The 18,540-nt window shown below is 43.0% G+C and overlaps 1 protein-coding gene across 1 annotated transcript in view; it reads left to right on the top strand.

Annotated features, from left to right (window-relative positions):
- The window catches only part of ABCA12 (ATP binding cassette subfamily A member 12), a 98,250-nt gene that overhangs the window by 21,581 nt on the left and 58,129 nt on the right, over positions 1–18,540 (top strand). Inside the window, exons 4-6 of the mRNA XM_072341693.1 lie at positions 4,431–4,524; positions 16,483–16,630; positions 18,321–18,409. Coding sequence (XP_072197794.1) covers positions 4,431–4,524; positions 16,483–16,630; positions 18,321–18,409 — 331 coding nt within the window. The remainder of the gene's footprint in view (positions 1–4,430; positions 4,525–16,482; positions 16,631–18,320; positions 18,410–18,540) is intronic.

The following is an 18,540-nucleotide window of genomic DNA, read 5'->3' on the forward strand; positions in this document are numbered from 1 at the left end:
ATGCTGTGGGGAAGAGACAGGGGCCTGGATTTTGGACACTGGATATCCATTTGGGCTAGAGCCTTCACTTTTGCCTCCTAAGCCTGGGGAGGAGGAATACGCAGCCTGCTCGTTTTTGGTTGGGTCAGCCGAGGATGGCTGCGCTCTTCCAGCACTTGAGGATCCTGCTGTGGAAGAACTGGCTGAGTGTCAAGAGGCAGCCGGTGAGTGTGAAAGCAAAGCCGTAGAGGAGGGGAACTAGAAACCATAGGAAATGCTCCAAGGGATGGAACACCATCCCTATGGGGACAGGCTGATAGTGCTGGGGCTGTTCAGCATGGATAAGTTCTGCGGGAGACTTGATAGCGGTCTTTCATCAACCCCCATCTGAAGGGGGGTTGTAAGAAAGAGCACAGACTCTTTAGCAGTGTCTGTTATGATAGGACAAGGGGAAATGGTTTCAAACTCAAGGAGAGGGAATTTAGATTGGATATAAGGAAGAAGTTTTTTACAGTAAGGGTGGTGAGGCACTGGAACAGGATGCCCAGAGAGGTGGTGGATGTCCCTTCCTTGGAGATTTTTAAGATCAGGCTGCATGGGGCTCTGAGCACCTGATGGAGGATGAATTAAGGATGCTTAAATACTCACCAGTGTGAACAGACCCTGCTCCCTGCTTGAGGACACTAGGGGTATCTTCTGTAGCCTTTTGTAACAGATGGCCAAAGGAAAAGGACTCTGAAAGATACAGATAGGGCAGATTTCCACTGCAGCCCAGTACATGGCAAATCAAACATACCAGATGGTCTGTCTTTCCATAAGATAGCACTGTCAGTGGTGTCCAGAGAGCAATGTGAATTGCAGCATCATGGAGGCAAGTGGTCTTTTGGGTGGCATGCATGGCATATCCATTCAAAGCCTATTTTGGTAGTTCTGTCACAGTCTTTTTTCAATACAACTGCACTGGAATTCATGGACTGGTGCTACAACCCATCCCCTCGATAGTAATCCAAATGTGCTGACTTTTAAACTTTCTAGCTGAATGGAAAGCACTGGCATGCGCAGAAAAGGCTGACAATAAATGGCCATGGAGAGTGTGATTTAACGATGGAGTGAAAGACCTCATATCACTGCATGCTGCTTCAAGGTCCACTGTCTGCCTGCCCTGTCCTGCCTCTCAGGTCGGGAACCTAATTTGGAGAGTCTTTCATCTGAGTCTTTGTGATCTTCCCCAGGAGCTGCAGACATGCTCTGTGCCTCTGAGCTAAGTCTGGGCCTGCTGCAAAGGATACTGGAGACTTTTTCTGAGATGCAGAAGAATATCAACAAATTATCTCCAGTTTATCAAGAGCAGTATTAACAAGGTTGTTAAAACCTGAAGGCTTGGGTCTCTTTCAGCTCCTGCACCTTGAATAAATGCTAACCTAAACCTTGCATATGCATCTGACCGTACAATCTCACTTGCTGCTCTTAGTTTCTTGTAGAGATGAAACATCAATTTGATAGAATAGAAATGTCAATTAAAATATGTCCATTCTGGGGCAAGCGTTCCATCCGATTCTCCTTCCTATCCCTCTCTTGCCCTAAATTAGGAATCTTGCTCAGACTGGAGGGACTATGAGGATGTAAACTCAGAATTCTGCTCCCAAATGCATACTGTTTTCCCTGTGCCCTCAGCTTCCTGCTTTTTTGTTTCTCACCTGTGTAATCTGACTGTGCCAATGGACTAGGCTTTCAGAAAGTTTTTGCTTTGTTCTGTTTTGGGCTTTTTTCCTGTGCTCATTTTGCAGGGGAAGCACTCTGTTGTGCTTCTCTGTTTCTGATAACCCAGGAATGCATTCCTGCTGCTGCAGTGATGTTCACTGCCCTCCCCAGGGTTGATTGGCATGTCACAGAGCACTCTGACACAAGTCAGCTCCCATCCCTCTGCAGACTGAAGTGCTTTCCCATTGCTCTGTTTATCAGTCTCTCCAGGGCTAGCAAATAACATTCGATCCTGCATTTTGCTTTATGCTTTATTTCCTCTGTGCACTTTCTTCAGAGCCCCTGAGAGATTGCCTCCGCCTGTACAGTGTGGGGAGAGCTACAGTTTGCTTGGCCATCAATTTGTTGAAATCAGCTGAAGCTCTTCATCCATACCCAGGGAGAGCATCAACACAGGTTACTGCTGTTGAGAAAGGAATGGCCATGAGTTGAGGTGGCAGTCTTCTGGGAGCAAGGTTTGGCTTTGGAACTGGAGAAATCAGTGCCTCTTGCACTTTTTTATTGTTTTCCATCTGTCACTTCTGTGCAGTATGCTTATTTAAAAAGAAGCAGAAGGCAGAAAAAAATCATGCCTGCATCCAAACATACGAAGATCTGAGATTTTTAATCTGCTTTTAGCAGTGAAATAGTCCAGCAACCAAAGGATTATGCAACGTGTGGCACAGTGCTTAATGTCCCACAAGCCAAATCGACGTTGATTATGGCTCTATTCAAGTCAATGTGTTTTACCTGCACAGGTTTGTTTTCATTTACTAGAAAAGCCTGGGACAGTGAGAACACTGTTGTGTGGCACCTGATGTATCCAGCTGCTGTGAAATCCCATTAAGTCAAAGGACAGAGGTTCGAAGGGAAGAGCTGTCTGGGAAGAGCTATCTGGGAAGTGGGAAATGTTAGTACTGTATAAGCTCTAAACAGGGAGGTACAAAGATTTCCTTCAGTACAGACAATCAGCATTCATTTCTTCCCCCAAAATATGAAGGACATCTTGCTATTCCTTTAGGCAGCCTCTGACTAATATCAATTTCAGTGCTGTTACCCCTAATTTTACTTTAGCCTACGTGGTACTAAACTAGGAGGATATCTTAATAATACCATTGGTGTGTGAATTAATCCAAGTTAAATGCTGTGTTTGTGGTCTGATTATAAGGCAAACATGATACAAAAGATTATATAAAAAGATGTTAGTTTCAGGGATGAATCTTGTTGTATAGCATATATATAAAGAAAATAGAGTAGCATCTGTAAAAGCTAGAATGCTGCTTTCTGAATGCTGAAATTTTAGGAAGACTTTCTCTGTAAGGCTGTTTTAGGAGCTGGTTTGACGTCTGTCAGTTCCCTGTTTTGGGGCATGAATCTTGTTTCCACTTCTGTGTCTGAGTGTCACATCGTTAAGGGGTGGTGTGGAGGGACTTGCTATAAAACAACCATCTTTAAGCTCATCGGTCTTCAGGATTTGTCTGTCTGTTTGTTTGTTTTTTACGTTCCAGGAAGTGTTACAGGAAATGAAAACACTGTTATGGGCTTGGAATTACCTTCGGAAAAATGGTTTGGGGGTAATAAGTGCTGATCTGAAAAAAACAGCAACACAGCCATGAAAAATGGGATGATTTTGAAGAAAAAGACATCTTTGGAGTTTCAAAAATTGGCATGAAGATAGCACAGCAATTTTGCAGCACAGAGCACTTGGAGCTGTACTGGTGGATGGAAAACTAATCCACTAAACACGATACCAATCTAACCAGCTAGTGCAGAAGCAGTTAACTGTTTGAAGAACTGCATTTTCCTACCTTATGAAACTCCAAGGCAGTTTTAACGCTGACTTTGGGCCTTGTACTTAGATTGGCTTACTGCACTGGGTGATTAGCAGATTCTATTTTCTTCATTCCCATCCGTTGAAATGGGCGGCTCTCTTGTCAAAGGCAAGAGGTCTATAAATCTTCATATTTTTTTCCTGGCTTTGCATCATTTCTCTTTTAAGTCAGTGCATCTACATAAGCTGCTACAATTTGGTAATGAAATGGAACCAGGGAGTTAGGTTGTGTGGTCAGAAGCTCATATGCAGAGTGACTGGTTGCCAGTGTTTGAATGGGATTTCTCCAACTGATTGGTCTCACAGCTCTATAAAAAGCCCCCCTCCTTCACTGTCTTGTAAACAAATACTATGAAAACTCTCTTTTCTTTTGGCCCTGCTGTTTGTGAAGGATGGTGAAAACTTTATGGGGAAAAAAAAAAAAAAAAGCAGCCTTGTCACTTGTATGTCAAATGACTTTTGAGGAATAGTTAGTCAAATCAAAGTCATCTTTACTGCAAGCAAAACCAACTTTTTTCCATTTTGGCTCTTAGGTTTTGTGATCACCGCATCCAAAGGTCTTGTACATCTAAGGATGCTTTTACTATTAATGAGCAGTGTCTCAAATCAGTACAAAGTGTATCAACAGCCAAACTGAAATGCAGGAAAGCTTGTGTTATTTTCAGTCTTGTTATTTGCTCTTACAATCTTACATAGTTGTGTGGTGTTTTTTTTTCCTGCATAGATAATACTTGAGTTTTAGTAATATGTGTTCCAAGACAGGCATTATTTACAATGTATGTTATAACTCATTTAGGGTAGAACTTGTGCATTCTAGACAAGCCCTGGGACACATCAATACAACAAACATAACCAATATATTTTCATTGCTGTTTTATAGGTATGGTCGTTCATTTTAATTTCCTGGCCTGTGGTTGTTTTCATAATCTTGGCTATCATCCGTCTCAAGTTCCCCCCAGAACCACAGCTGAACTGTAAGTAACTGGTTTGCTTTTATCTCTTTGGGGATTAGTTCTCATTTCAGTGACTGATGTGTTAATTTGATGCTTTTTGTTACTTTTATAAATTCGGTTCTTTGCAGCTTCCAGAGGAGATTTCCTGGGATGTAGCACGCTGTAAATAAAGTGTCAGCGTTCCTCTGAGGTTGTTTATATTTATGTTTCTTTCAAATTAGTTTCATAATTAGAAAACAACTTTACAGAACTGTCTCATCACGATGCACTCAGATACTGCTGTTGTAGCAGCAGTATAAACCTACTTGATAAATTGAGGGACAAGAGAGCAGCTGAGGGGAATCTTCTTCAGTAAAATGTAAGGGTAAGTAAGGGTATTCAGCTAGGTTTAAGAAAACAGTAAAAACAGACTAAAAGATTCACCTTGTGTTTGCTAAAGGAAAAAGTTTTCAGTGTTTATAGCTTATTGGATGTGTACAGTGTGTTTGAGAGATCTGTACTTGATGGGATGTGCACTGGAAATGTTCCAACTCAGTTAATAATGTGCAGTTCTCTGATTAGAAGTGTTTCTGTGCTTCAGAGTGGTGTATGAAAAAAAGGCCACGTGGTAACAAACACTAGATATGCAATTAGGATAGCCCTTTTCTCAGAGACCTTGCAGCCTACTCTGGCTACAAGTTTATCTAATTTGTAAACAGTGATGGAGAGTCAGGATAAGGGACTTTCCCAAAGTCTTAAACAGAGAAGGACATTCTTAGTGTGTTAGGCTGGACTTTTAACCCCAAGCCCATCTACTGCCAGTGAAAGGCCTCCTTAGGCATGTTATGCATCTTATGTTCTGCCCCAATTCCCTTGAACCAGTTGGAGAAGGCGGGATGGGACATGTTGTACTTAGTGAGAACTGCAGTTTTGGCCCAGTGTGGAAATGGCATTCCTTGCACGTGGCTCCAGTGGTTGTACTTCCTGTCCCTGAGAAATCAGATAAGGCCAGTGTTGAAAGTGCCAGCTGGGTGGTAAAGTATTTATTCTTTTCTGCACATGGCTGTTAATTTGAATGTGTATTTGTGTTTGCTTTGGGGGATTACATCTGTCAATTATTGGATTGGAAGTAATGTTCCTAGTAGCAGCAAGTATCTTCATCAGTTGCTCTTTGCAGGAATGGGGAGACTGGTCAGTATCTTTGGACTTGCATGGATGAATTTTATTTTGGGGCAAGTCTCAGCATAGAAAGAGTAGTCTTTCTGTCTTAAAGTAGATGACAGGAACTCTATTGCAGTGGAGGTTTTGGGCTGGAAAAGTTGTTAATGGCTGTTGCAAACTCCTGTGATCCAGATTATTTAGAAACCATGTAGAAATCCAAGGGGGATGAAGAACATTAACTTGGGAAATGAACAACTATTTCCTGCTGTTTTCTCTAAATAAAAGTTAAATAAAAATACCCACTTGAAGATTACCCTCTTTATTTTTGACAAGTAGAAAAATGTATCAACTTTTCTCTTGAAAGCAAGAGAAATCATTTGGGGGCTTTCTTTTCTGATAGGAAACAAACAAAAACAAGGTGGGTGGACACATAGGAAAATGATTACAGGTGGGGGTTTTTATTCAGAGGGAATTAGATCCACTTTATACCAAATTCCAGTGACAAGTTTAATGGCACAGTCATTAAATGGTGACAAGGAGCAGTTTCCATTCCTTCTGCTGCCAAAACATTATTGCAGGCAGACAAAATTCAGGAAGCATAGCATCAATGGCAGAGAGATAGAATAAGCTGCTCAGATGCTGAGTTTTGAAGCTTTAGAGATAACCCCACAGAAAATCTAAGCTTATACTCAGGGCCACAGAAATATCATGAAATCTCTTATTTGCTCAATTAAATTAGCTCAAATTTGAGATAAGTTCTTCTGAAGTATGTCTAATACACATTAAATGGTTTATTTCAAGAAATTACCTAGCAAATATCCATCAAGAATGAACAAATGGCAAGAGCTTCTTGAAAGTTCAAGTCACTTACTTTCTTTTATGTTTGCGTAGCACCTAATGCAGTGAGGTCTAGCACAGGGCTGAGCTCAAAAGAGAAATGGCACACCAAATAAACATCACCAGTCAATCACGTGTAAAAACACTAAGAACTGAGGTAAAGTAAGAAGCTGGAATCCAATTTGCTTCATATTTAAAGCACCTAGTATCTTAAAAAATAAGCAAAAAAATCCCCCAAGCCACTCTTCTCCCCACATATTTGTTTGGTGATGTATTTCCACATCAGCAGAAATTAATGTCAGAAGAAAACTGAGATTTGCTTCTCTGCATACCCAGCTCCTGTGGTGATCTGAAAGTCTCACCAAACAAATTCACCCACCCAACAATTTGTGCACATTGAATTTGTGTCTTTTGACCTTTTATGATAGTCAGTGTAGGACTGGAAGATGCTGGGTTACGCTTTGTAGAGCATGTGTGGTAGGAATCATGCAGCATGGAAGCCAATGAATGGGGTCTGAGGTACCTTCCAATCTTTTATGTCTGCATCACCTGTGAGTAGGGACAAAAGTCCCTTTACATCACTTCAGGTTTTTGCAAGGTATGGGAATTGTGCGAGAGATACAATCTGTCCCTCAGGGCACAACCCACTCAGTCTATAGGGAAGCCCAATTATATTCTTTGCTTTAACTAGTGCTGTCACACCCTACCCACCCGCTTTCTTCCTTTTCTCCTTCTTTCCCCTCCTGTCAGTTTGACCTCATCCTTGTTCTCCATAGAAGCTCTTTTGGGTGTGGGTAATTTCCCACTCATTCTGAAACCCTGCTTTTCGGTGCTGTGGAGAGGTTAAGGCTTTGCTTTCCTGTTAGACTCCCTCTGTCTTTCCAAGGGTGAAAGTTAGATGTGGTCAACAAAAGCTGTGCCTCATTCACAAATATTTTTCCTTCTTCACAAAAAGAAGCTGTGCTCTTGGGTCTGGTCTGAAAAAACACCAAATTCCTAATGCCAGGGAACTCCCTGCCTCCTGTTGGCAAAGAATGGTTTACCCTTCACCTCTGCCCACAATTTTCACCCAAATTCCGTCACCTCCATGGAGTGATGTCTGCATGATGTATTGCATTCACTCAGATATTTGTGATAGGCTCTGTTACTGAGTGCTCCACCAGTCTGCCCTTTGGAGTCTTCACTGGGTAATATGGAAAAATTAATGTGTTCCCATAGTAATTATAGGTAGTCAGGGTATGGTGACTACACAGGCCACTCCATTCATTTGGATAAGTCACGGGTATTTATGTAAAGTATGATCCACCCTAAGAGTTCAGCCTACTTTATACACAGACTAGCACACATCATACTCCCAGCTCTGCTCCAGCATTTGCCTGTGATGCAGCAGTCCCATTCCTCTGTTTTCTTTACACTGCTGTCTTATGTTCTTGGGAAAGTTCTCTTTGCCCAAGGAGGTTATGGATGCCCCATTTCTGGAGGTTATGGATGCCTCATCTCTGGAGGCATTCAAGGCCAGGCTGGATGTGGCTCTGGGCAGCCTGGTCTGCTGGGTGGTGACCCTGCACACAGCAGGGGGTTGGAACTGGGTGAGCATTGTGGTCCTTTTCAACCCAGGCCATGCTATGATTCTGTGATTCTTTTCTATCAGTTTCTGTCTGCCCTTTTCTATACAACTCAGCTCCAGTTTTGTCTGCACTTTACTGCAGTGTAATTGGAAGAATAGTCTCTTCAGAACTCTCCTCAAATGTCCTTTGCTTCGGCTTATTCTAAATAAATTGCTGTGATGTTTCTAATCAAGGATCCTAGAGTGGTTTGGGTTGGAAGGGACCTTAAAAGACCATCTGGTTCCAACAACCCTGCTACCCTGCTAAAATACACCTTCCACTAGACCAGGTTGTTCACAGCCCCATTCTGCCTTAAAAATGTTCCAACAGCAGGGCATCCGCAGCATCTCTGGGGAACTTGTTCCAGCATCTCACCAACCTCATCTAACCAATTTAAATCTACTTGATTTCATTTTCAAACCATTACCCCTTGCCTGGTCACTACAGGCTCTGAGGAAAAGTCTTTCTCCATTTTTCTCACAAGCCCCCCTTATATATATTGAAGGTAACAATGAGGACTCTCTGTAGCCTTGTCTTCTCTGGGATGAACCATTTCTTTGTACAGGCTTCTGCCTTGTGAGGTGCAACTGGAGGATGTTTAGATTTGGGGCCGGAAATTCCTGAGTTCCCAGGATTTTTTTCTCCCCGCTGAATTTTAACAAGGCCTCGGGGCAGTCACTTAATTCTGATGGGCTTCCTGAAGCACCTGTATCCAGGCACTGGGACCTAGAAGCACAGAAGTATTTTTCCAAAGGTGCCAAGCACTTTGGATTGCACTGAAATTAGCAGTTGTTGAGGTCTCTGTTTCTGGAAATGAGGTCACATTTGTTTAAAGAATCTAAACACGGACTCTGAAGGGACTCTGAAGACTAGCTGAAGCCATTCACCATTGACAGACAGAAGCTTTTGTGTGTGTCTCCATCAGCTTTGTCTTTCAGTGCGGACATGAACTATCATTTCTCCATCTGTGCCTTTTAGAGGGTCTCCATCGCTATTCCTTTCTCCTCTGTGTTGGATTTGGAAGTTCATTCTCCTTCCTTTACACCTGCTGCTTCTCCCACTCATATTCAGTTTTTATGCTCTGCTCTTTATTATCTCCCTGTTCAGTACACGAACCCAAAGCATTCACAGTCAAGGCCTGATTTTTAATTTATTAAATAAGGGGGTGGAAGGTGAAGGTCTGTGGGCGAGCAAAACTAGCTTGCCTAGTCTTAATAAGCATGGAAGCAGTTGCTGTCTGCTCTGGGCTGGTCTTGTTATTTGCAGAGCCTGAAATGCTAGAGGGAAGAATTGGGCAATGAGATGCTTCCTCCACTGAAGCCACTGATACAGGGAGGAGCCTTGCAGTGAGTTGTCTGCTTGTTCCATCTCACTGTCGTAGGCAGACAACTGAGGACATCATGTTATTGGGACACTCGAGAAAGCATGAATGCCATTGCCATGAGGGTGAAAGATTCAAGTTCTTGAATCTCACTTGGCCCCACTGGGCTTCTGGAAAGCTGAATGGAATCCTGGTGGGAGGAACAGAATTATGTGGGGCCCTGCTATGCTTTTATTTAGAAAAACAGGAGCTGGGTCTTGGATGTATGACTTGTGAATCAGGGTAAGCTATGTGGTACAGAGGTGGACTGGTGCATGCATAACAGCAGCTCACAGCGTCTTTTGGTTACATTATGATTTGCATGGGGGAAATTAAAATAACTCCATTTAGAGCTGAGGGAAAGATGGCCAAGTATGACACCGCTTAATGCTTAACAGCAAGGCAGAGGAGGAATGCACCTATTCTAGTGCCAGCAAGACTTGGGCTAACAGCAGCTCATTGTAACGACGCATGTGGTGTTGGACCCAGCTGTGCTCACATAACAGTGATAGAGGCTCTCAAAGGAACAGAAGTGACCCCACTGTGACAGATGCTGAGGGTGCTTGGTGTCTTGCAACTTTAGGGTAAACTCAAGGGAATATTTTCTTCCAGTGCTGTCAGTTTAGCAGGGGAAATTGTAAATGGCAGCTCTCCTGGTTGGCCAAAAATAGGGTGAAAGAAGTCACCTGTTAGCTCTGCAGTGGTTTTAAAAACAAGCTTTGTCATACGAAAGGCAGTCTAGGTAGAGAAGGAGTGTAATATCAAACCATTAGCTCTGACCCAGAGCAGCTCTTAAGTATGCATTTAACCTGAAGCCTGAGTAATCGCATTAAAATCAGTAGGGCTAATCGCTGCTATGTCATGGGCTTTAGACACACTGAACAAGATTTGAGCTGTACTGCTGGGAACTGTAGCACTTACTGTCCTCACCCATCTTTTTCTCAACAACTGTGGGATTTCTGAGGGCTCTGGTCTTGCAGGTGTGAAAGAGGAGAGGCTCAGGACCTGTTTGGTTGGGGTCCTTTGCCTCCTTGTCCTGCTCCCACCAGAGCCCTCATTCCAAGGTCTCTAGGAGCACATAGATCCCTTTTTCCAGGTTCACGGTCTGACATAAGTTTCAGAGCACGTGGATCTTTCACACAGTGTCACATCAATATAAACACAATAGCAATTACATATTCTCTGTCCATAGATGAAAGGATAGGCCAGCTAGCTGTTAGGCTCATTCTTCATAAGCATAAATAAAATCCTGCTTCAAAATTCATGTTATCCCATGGGTTTGATTGTCAGGCTTTGACTTCAGAGAGATATCAAGGCTGCTAGCATTATCATAAGGCTACCTACAAAAGGTAGCTGGAAATGGCAACTGTGTGTGGTTAAAGAGGAACGGCTGCAGTCATTGTGCCGTGGAAGACGCACATTCTTTGTCTTTTTGTCTCGATGTATAGCGCAGTGAAGAAATAAAGTTTAAAGCAATGCTGTGCAGCTCTGGGAAAGATGAAGTGAGAATGCTGTATGTACACATTTTAGTCCAACATTTTGCTTAGAAAGCTGGGAGGAGGACACCATAGCAGTAAGTATTTCCCTTGTATGTTTTGTGATGGCTTAGATAACTACAAATCACAGCTGATAGAATTGCTGCTCTGGGTTAGACCTCTGCTGCTGCTCAGGGATGATTGAGAGAGCTTGCAGGAATCACAGAGAGCATATTGAGAGAGCTTGTGAAGCACAGAGCAAGCCTTCCACTAGAGGAGCCTTCAGCCAGAAGGTAGACAGTTTGTATCCAAACATTCCTTTTTAATAGCCACTGAAGTATCTTCTTTGGAGGATTTGTCCAATTTGTTCTAAAATGAATGTCTGCTTTTGAGTATATAGCACAATATTTTGGTGCTTGCTTAAAAAAAAAACAAAAACTTTCTCTCTTTTTTGCCTACTACTTCATAGAGTTTCATTGTATTGCAAGGAATGATCATTTACTCGCCCTTTTCACAGCTGATCAAGTTGTTATTTATTTCTTTGACACACCACTTTGGAGCCATTTTTTTCTTTGCCCAAGAGTGCCAGCTATTAAGTCTCTTTGTGTGTTGTAGCAGGGATTGAATGCATTTTCAATGAACACAATAATCCTAATGAAGTCATTTGCTCATCATTGCTCTTAATTTGCTATTTGGAGAGTTGAGATTTGTATGGATTTTTTTAATGAACAGTGACTTAATGTGTAAGGTATATGCAGTATCAATGTATATGGAATCTGAAGCCAAGAGAGTGTTTCATGGCAGGGAGACGTTGCTAAATTATGGGTGGATAGAAAACAGGAAAACCTCAGCATGACTTTTTAAATTAATAAGAAAAGACCCCAGAAAGGTAACATACCTCGGTTTATTTAGGAAGTAGCTATTCATAGTGGGATTCCTTATCTTTGATGTGATTAAAATGGGACAGAGATTTTGTCTGATTTTGCAGGATGGATGGCGTAGCTGGGTAGCAAGCCCTGAAAGCAGAACTATTGTGACCTTGTTGCAGGTTTACACCAGACACTTGGCTGGTGGAAACAAGACTTTACCCTGTACCTGGGTGTGGGCAGGAGGGCCTTCTTTGAGGCAGACTTGATGAATTCCAATGAAAGGTGGTGATGCTGGGGGCTGCTTGCATTGCGTTGCGCCTGCACTCTGCTAAATGCCACATTCCTTGCAGAGAATTACTGTACACAGCTAGTGCAAAGCCCAGTGTGAGAAGACAACAAAATCATTGTGGCAAGGTAAAACATGGTTCGTTTAGATTTGGCCATTTCAGTCAGTTTCAATTAATCTTACAGATGGTAGTGAAGCAGTTATTTTCATCTGTCTTACGTGACATTTATTGTTAACTTGACATTTTTCATTGTTATTGTGTCGAATGCCCTTACTTGGAAAAAAAAGATGTTTGTGTTGAAGCATGTTGGAATCCTGGGCGTTCCAGAAAGTAAAAGCAATCAACTTTCTCAGTTTTATCCCAAAAAAAAAGCAGCAAATGTGGAAATGCCAGAATTTCCAATAGAGTGAAAGCCTTGTTTCTTTTCAGCTCTTGAGGATGTGGCCAGACTGGCTAGATGCTAATGAGCAGGGAGAACTCCCAGCCCATTCAGTGCTGAGCCCTGGGCTTCTTCTGCCCTTTGGGATGCCTGCCTTGTTTGCTTCAGATTCAGTGCCATTCTTTCAACCCTGACAGAAAATCAAAGCACTCCACAGTGAGAGAGAACAGCAAAATACCTCTATGTTGGGCTTCCATTGCTAGCAAACGCAGCAGTCAGTCTTTACTAATAAGATACAGATCTGGGCTCAAGTTTCAGTTGCAGACAAATAAATTTGACAAGAAAATCTGTGGAGGTGATGTCCCAGCAGAGCTAAGAAGGAGAAGCAGTGATGCAGTGATCTCTCCCTCTGGGCTCATAGGCAGTGTAGCAAGATCCTCCAAGGGTAACTGGATTTTTTGGAAAATATAGCATTGAAAGCTAAAGGCAGTGACAGTGATAAATTATGTCAAGTGTTGTGGATCTACTCTATCAAGAGATCGTAAAGCTGGGGGCTGCTGTGCATAGGAAATCCTTTTTCCTTGACTGTGGCCTTGTAGAGGACTTCAGTGGTAGATAGAGATGCTCTCTGAAGGCATTCCCTACAGGGGAAATATTACAGAGGTCATGAATGGTGATAGTAAGCATTGCGTTTCAGATTGCAAAACTATTGCCATTGAAACTGTGTCCTTCAAGATTTGCAGGGTGTTTACAAAACTCCTTCAATATAATTTTGTATCTAGTGCTTATGTTGCATTTGAAGTACTGGATAAATCCCAGCCCAGGGAGGGACAGATGGTTATAAACATCTCCCAAAAGGAACCAGCTTCCTCCCTGGTTATCCTTGCAGGGATGTGTGACACAACCAATGGATGTGTACGTGTGGGTAGAGCAGCTCATGTGGCTCTGTGGAGTCACAGCTCCATGCCACAAGAGAGTGAATGGAGGAAGGGAGGAGTATGGGATAGGAATTGCATTCATCTCTTGACTCACCTTCTCATCAGTATATTTCCTTCTTTGCAGGATGAGGGGAACTTATGGGGAATTTGGCCTGGTCGTTTCAGATTTTTCTGTTCGTGGACTTTAATGAAAAACTTCCTTGATTCTCAAACTGCTCTTAGAGTCCAGCCTCTTCCAGAGAAGCCTCTTCTGGCACATCCCCTGCTTCTGTGCCACAAGCAATGCGGAGCTGCATCATTTCATCACTGATGGAACAGGCCACCTTGCTTGTGATACAGCAACTGATTGTCTCTTTTTCCACTTAGTTCAAAGCATAATGTTTCTGAATCTAATTCTAAAATATGGCATTGCTACTTACATCTCACAGGAGGATCTTCTGTTTTGGTTGCAGGAGGATCCCTTGTGTGATTTTCTCCTTAAATATCTTGCATCTGTCTACATTACAGGAAGGATGTTGAGCTCTTGTAGTGGGTCCAGAAGAGGCCAGTAAGATGATGTAAGAGGGCTGGAGCACCTCTCCCATGTGGAAAGGTTGAGGGAACTTGGCTTGTTTAGCCTGGAGAAGAGAAGGCTGCAGGGAGACCTCATTGTGGCCTTTGAGTACTTGAAGGGAGCTTATAAGCAGGAGGGGTAATGGCTGTTTACAAGGGTGAATAGTGATAGGACAAGGGGGAATGGTTTTAAACTAGGACAGGGGAGATTTAGGTTGAATATTAGGAGGAAGTTTTTCACACAGAGGGTGGTGACACACTGGCACAGGTTGCCCAAGGAGGCTGTGGATGGATGCCCCATCCCTGGAGGCATTCAAGGCCAGACTGGATGTGGCTCTGGGCAGCCTGGTCTGGTGGTTCATGACCCTACGCAAGGCAGAGGGGTTGAAACCAGATGATCATTGTGGTCCTTTTCAATCCAGGCCATTCATGATTATCTAGTAAAGAACAGTGCTCCCAAGCTCCTGGCATTGTGCTCGTGTTACCCACTCTGCAGTCGCACTTAAGAGTTACAAGGCTTTAGCCCTTAATTGCTGGTACACTGGTAGATGCAGATGGCAGTAGAAGGTATAGCCCTTTCCCTCCTACTTGTCTGCTTTTGTGCAGTTGTGCTGTCTGTCCTGAATCTCATGTCTTTCCAGTTCTTTAGACTGGTATTTTGATGGAAATGCTGATAAAGTGAGGTCTGTGTTGTGCCTGTTTGGGTTAGTTGATTTTTGTCAAGGTAAATGAGAGTGCAGGAGATCAGAAAGAAGACAAGAAAAGCATCAGAGTGTGAAGAAGGCCATTTTGCAGGACTGTAATTGGTGATCTCAAAGGGCAAACATCCCAGATGCAGTTGGGGATATTCACAAATGGATGCTTCTAGGTGAGAGTGCCCTACTGTGCAGTTTACCTTGTGGGCAGCAGACTTTTTTACACTTCAAAACCTTTAGAATAGAATATGCTTGGTCCTTTGGCCTCAACCCCAGGACTGCCTGCAGAGCAAAATGAGATCTTTCATTCTGCTTGGTGCTCTGCGATTACTGGGAGCTGGCTCAGCCTGCATTGTAACTCCTGATGGCCTGGAAGATGCAGTGAGCATTGGGGTGCAGGTAGAGCTGAGCCTTTCTCCTGTGGTGGGGCACCTTCATTAGTTTTCTTGGGCGGTTCTCTGCTGAGGTACAAGAGAATCATAACAATGTCCAAAATGGGTGCTTGACATTGCAGGTCTCAGCAGTCATATGCCTATTGCTACGTGAAATAAAGCAGCGTGTACTCCCATACTAAACTATGAATATTTGCAGTTTCACCCAGAATTCTGTTGCCTAAACAACCAGTCTCATATCTGATGACCAGCACCACATTGCACAGCCACGGGTTGTGACCAGCTTTGCTGAGTGAAGTTGAGAAATGTCTCCTCTTCAGGGAAATTGGCAGCCAGATTCTCCATCTAATACTGTCAGTCCCTTTGAGAGTATCTGATTTTTGACCACTGCTAGAAGAAATAAATGTACTTCAAATGTAGGATGGGCTTGTTGGAGGTGTTAGAGATAAAGCTGCTCCTGGGCAAGAGTCACAGGTCATCTTTGGAGACTGAATTGCAAGGTAATCAATTACCACAAACTTGCCATCAGGCCTTCTGTAAATCTGGCTCTGTTCCATTGATGAAATAATAGCCATGTCCTTTGCCAGGTAATTTTCCATACGATTATTTTAAATAATATGTTGGTGTGATCCAGCAAAAGAGTTCTGAGATTTATTAGAGCATTTGTCACTGAGAGGAAAAGCATTTGGTGAACTCTGTGGGCTGGCAGTAAGCAGCATGGGGCAAGCAGCACATGAAACACCAAAGTCTCTAATTGCTCAGGTCCTCTCAGTATTTTTGGAAATGGGAGACAGGGACATGCATCTTACCCCTGGGCACTGGCTGCCACCATCACCGCTCACCAAGCAGATGGCACTGGAGCTGCTCTGCAATAGCAGGAGGCCTATGGGGGAGTGGTGATAGATTGCTCCTCTCCCTTCCTTGGGCAGGTCTGCACAGATAGCAAAGGAGGTTTGTCTGGTCTTGAATCTATTGCTCCTTTCTACAGTAAAAACTTAAACACGGTTCTCTTTTATTATCCTGGCTTGAAGCTGAAGCTTGTGGCTTTGCACAGAAAGTGATCCAAACAAGTCTTGGAGAACATGCTCTTATAGATACTTCGAGTTACACTGGCCATGTGCCTATTTTTATTTAAAGTACAAATGTTGCAGTTGCTTTGGGATTGACAGGTATCTGCTTATTAGCAAACAGCTTGACTCTTTTTCTCATTAAATAGCCTTTCATGGCTCTGTTGGTGTTGAGAAAGGGCTCCTAGAGGAATTTGTCAGAGATTGCTACGAGAATGGAATAAAACAACCTTTTTGAAACTGAGAATCAAGCCAGTGGTTTGGAGGGGGAAAGTAGGGCAATCTGAAAGAAACATATGGGAAAAAAAAAAAAAAAAAAAAAAAAAAAGCATGTCTGCAACATAATAATGGCATTTTCTTTCTTTCTACTTCTTCCTCCAGGTTATCTTGCGCCCCGAAACCTTCCTAGTGCAGGCTTCTTCCCATTCCTGCAAACTGTGCTGTGTGATTCAGATGCCAGATGTAAAGGCACACCATACACACCAGAAGATCTGCTGCCAAGGCTTAATGACATCTCATCTCTCAGACTGTAAGGAAATCTGAATGTATCTGGGTGTCGCAAGCTGTAGAGCAAAATCTGCTTTGAGGTGGAGGGTGCAGCCACATGTGTATGCATGTACAAGTGTGTCCACAACAGACATCTCTCAGGCTTCTGGACGGAGCCTGAGAGTCTGAATGAGGGCTCCAAGCCTTACACTAGAAAGTCCATCAGATAGGATCCTGGACATGGTGCCTCCTCAAGGCGCCTTTGTTTCTAGGGACAAGTCAGTGGTTAGGATCTATCCATTGGTTAGAAGGAGTATGGATGATTGTACATGTGGATAACTGAAGTTACACAAGGTGAATCAAGGTCACGCAGCAGAACACAGCAACGCTGTGGGAGGACTGTGTGCCTGGATGCTCTTCACTCGCTTCTTCAGTGTCACTGCTTTCCTGGGCATGTCAAACAATGGTTAATTTGGGCCATTGAAACAAAGAAATGGGGACTTTCAGTGCCAAAGCTGGAGGTTTTCCATGGCTTTCAATAGCTACAAATCCTTGTTGCTTTCTGGTTTTGATTTCTTTACAGCTGTTTAGGAAATAACTATTTTTTCTTGCCAAGTGAAAATCAAAGGATTTAGTAAAAATATAGCTCAAGTCACATGAGTCATTAATAAGCATCTTGGCCACTGCTGATGCTAGTATCACACAAGTTTGTGGATATGCCTCCCCTTCTGTTGTCAAGGTTAGCTTTAGAAATGCATCATATTCTACAGGAGACCTTAAAGAAACCTCCCAGGATACAGTAGACTGTGAAACCCCATCAGCAGGTTGACTAGGTAGGAGAAAGGTCCAGTAGCCAGCATGTATAGACTCAAATCTGCCTCAGGGGCGGAATTGTGGTGGATGAAATTGTCATGAAGAGAAAGGCTTAAGCTGTGACTCTGATTGTCTGGATGTATTACTGTTGAACATTACACAGTTTGTAATATTCAGCTAACCTAGAATGTTTTTTTATACATTCTGCAAACTTCTGAAACTATTTTCTAACTTGTCCTAAAACTGTGTCTTGCCAGTGCTCAGCAGAGGTTCTCATCCTTTATTCTGTTCCCTAGAAGCATTTACCAGGGTGTGCAAAAATAGCTGAGATTTCCCAGAATAGAAGGGAACTAAGTTCAAACACTGAGCTCAGCATCAACATCTTCCAACGTTTTTTCCCCTGAAGTAAAATGTTTGGGAAGGATGAAGTCAGATCCTGATGTCTTGAAGGATTTCTTGGTCGGGGCATACAGCCTGCTGTTATAACTTAGAGCTATTTCAGCTTACATCAAGGCCACTCTGGCCAGTCTGAGCCTCATTAGCAGTGTCATGAAATTCTGCACTGCTTCTTCTGTTGAGCACGTGTTGGTGGGGGATACAGTGAAGCCTTCTTTCAAAGAAGTGGGAATTTGTTTAAACAACCAAAAATGTATGTCAGGCCTTGCTGTCCCTGCATATCAGGCATGAATGCAGTCCCCTCCAGTTATTTAGCATCTGAGAACACTACAGTGTGCTTTCCCAAAATACATACCAGTCTTCTAGACAGAACTCAACATTTACACAACCAAGATTTCAACACACCTACCATGAAATTCTGCTATAGACACATCCTGAGTCACACTGTAGTTAAATGAAAGCTTAATTATAAGAAGCTGAGTTTTCACAGATGTCTTTTTTTTTCTTCTTCTTCTTTCCCTCAGTAAGAGGAAGAGCTCATCCAGAGTGTCCAAGGACAACCATCCATCACCATGGAGTGCTGAGGTTCCTAAAAGCAGGAATGCATCACTGGGTAGGTTATTCACAGTTGTATGTAAAGCTCTGGTCTTTAAACGATGATCTTTCAAAGCACTCTCAACACAGATGCAGTTCTTAGAGCACTGCTAAAATGATTTATGTGTTCTGTACAGGCATGTGACTGGG

Source organism: Excalfactoria chinensis, chromosome 7 (genome assembly GCF_039878825.1).
Source record: "Excalfactoria chinensis isolate bCotChi1 chromosome 7, bCotChi1.hap2, whole genome shotgun sequence".
In the NCBI taxonomy this organism is placed as follows: Eukaryota; Metazoa; Chordata; class Aves; order Galliformes; family Phasianidae; genus Excalfactoria; species Excalfactoria chinensis.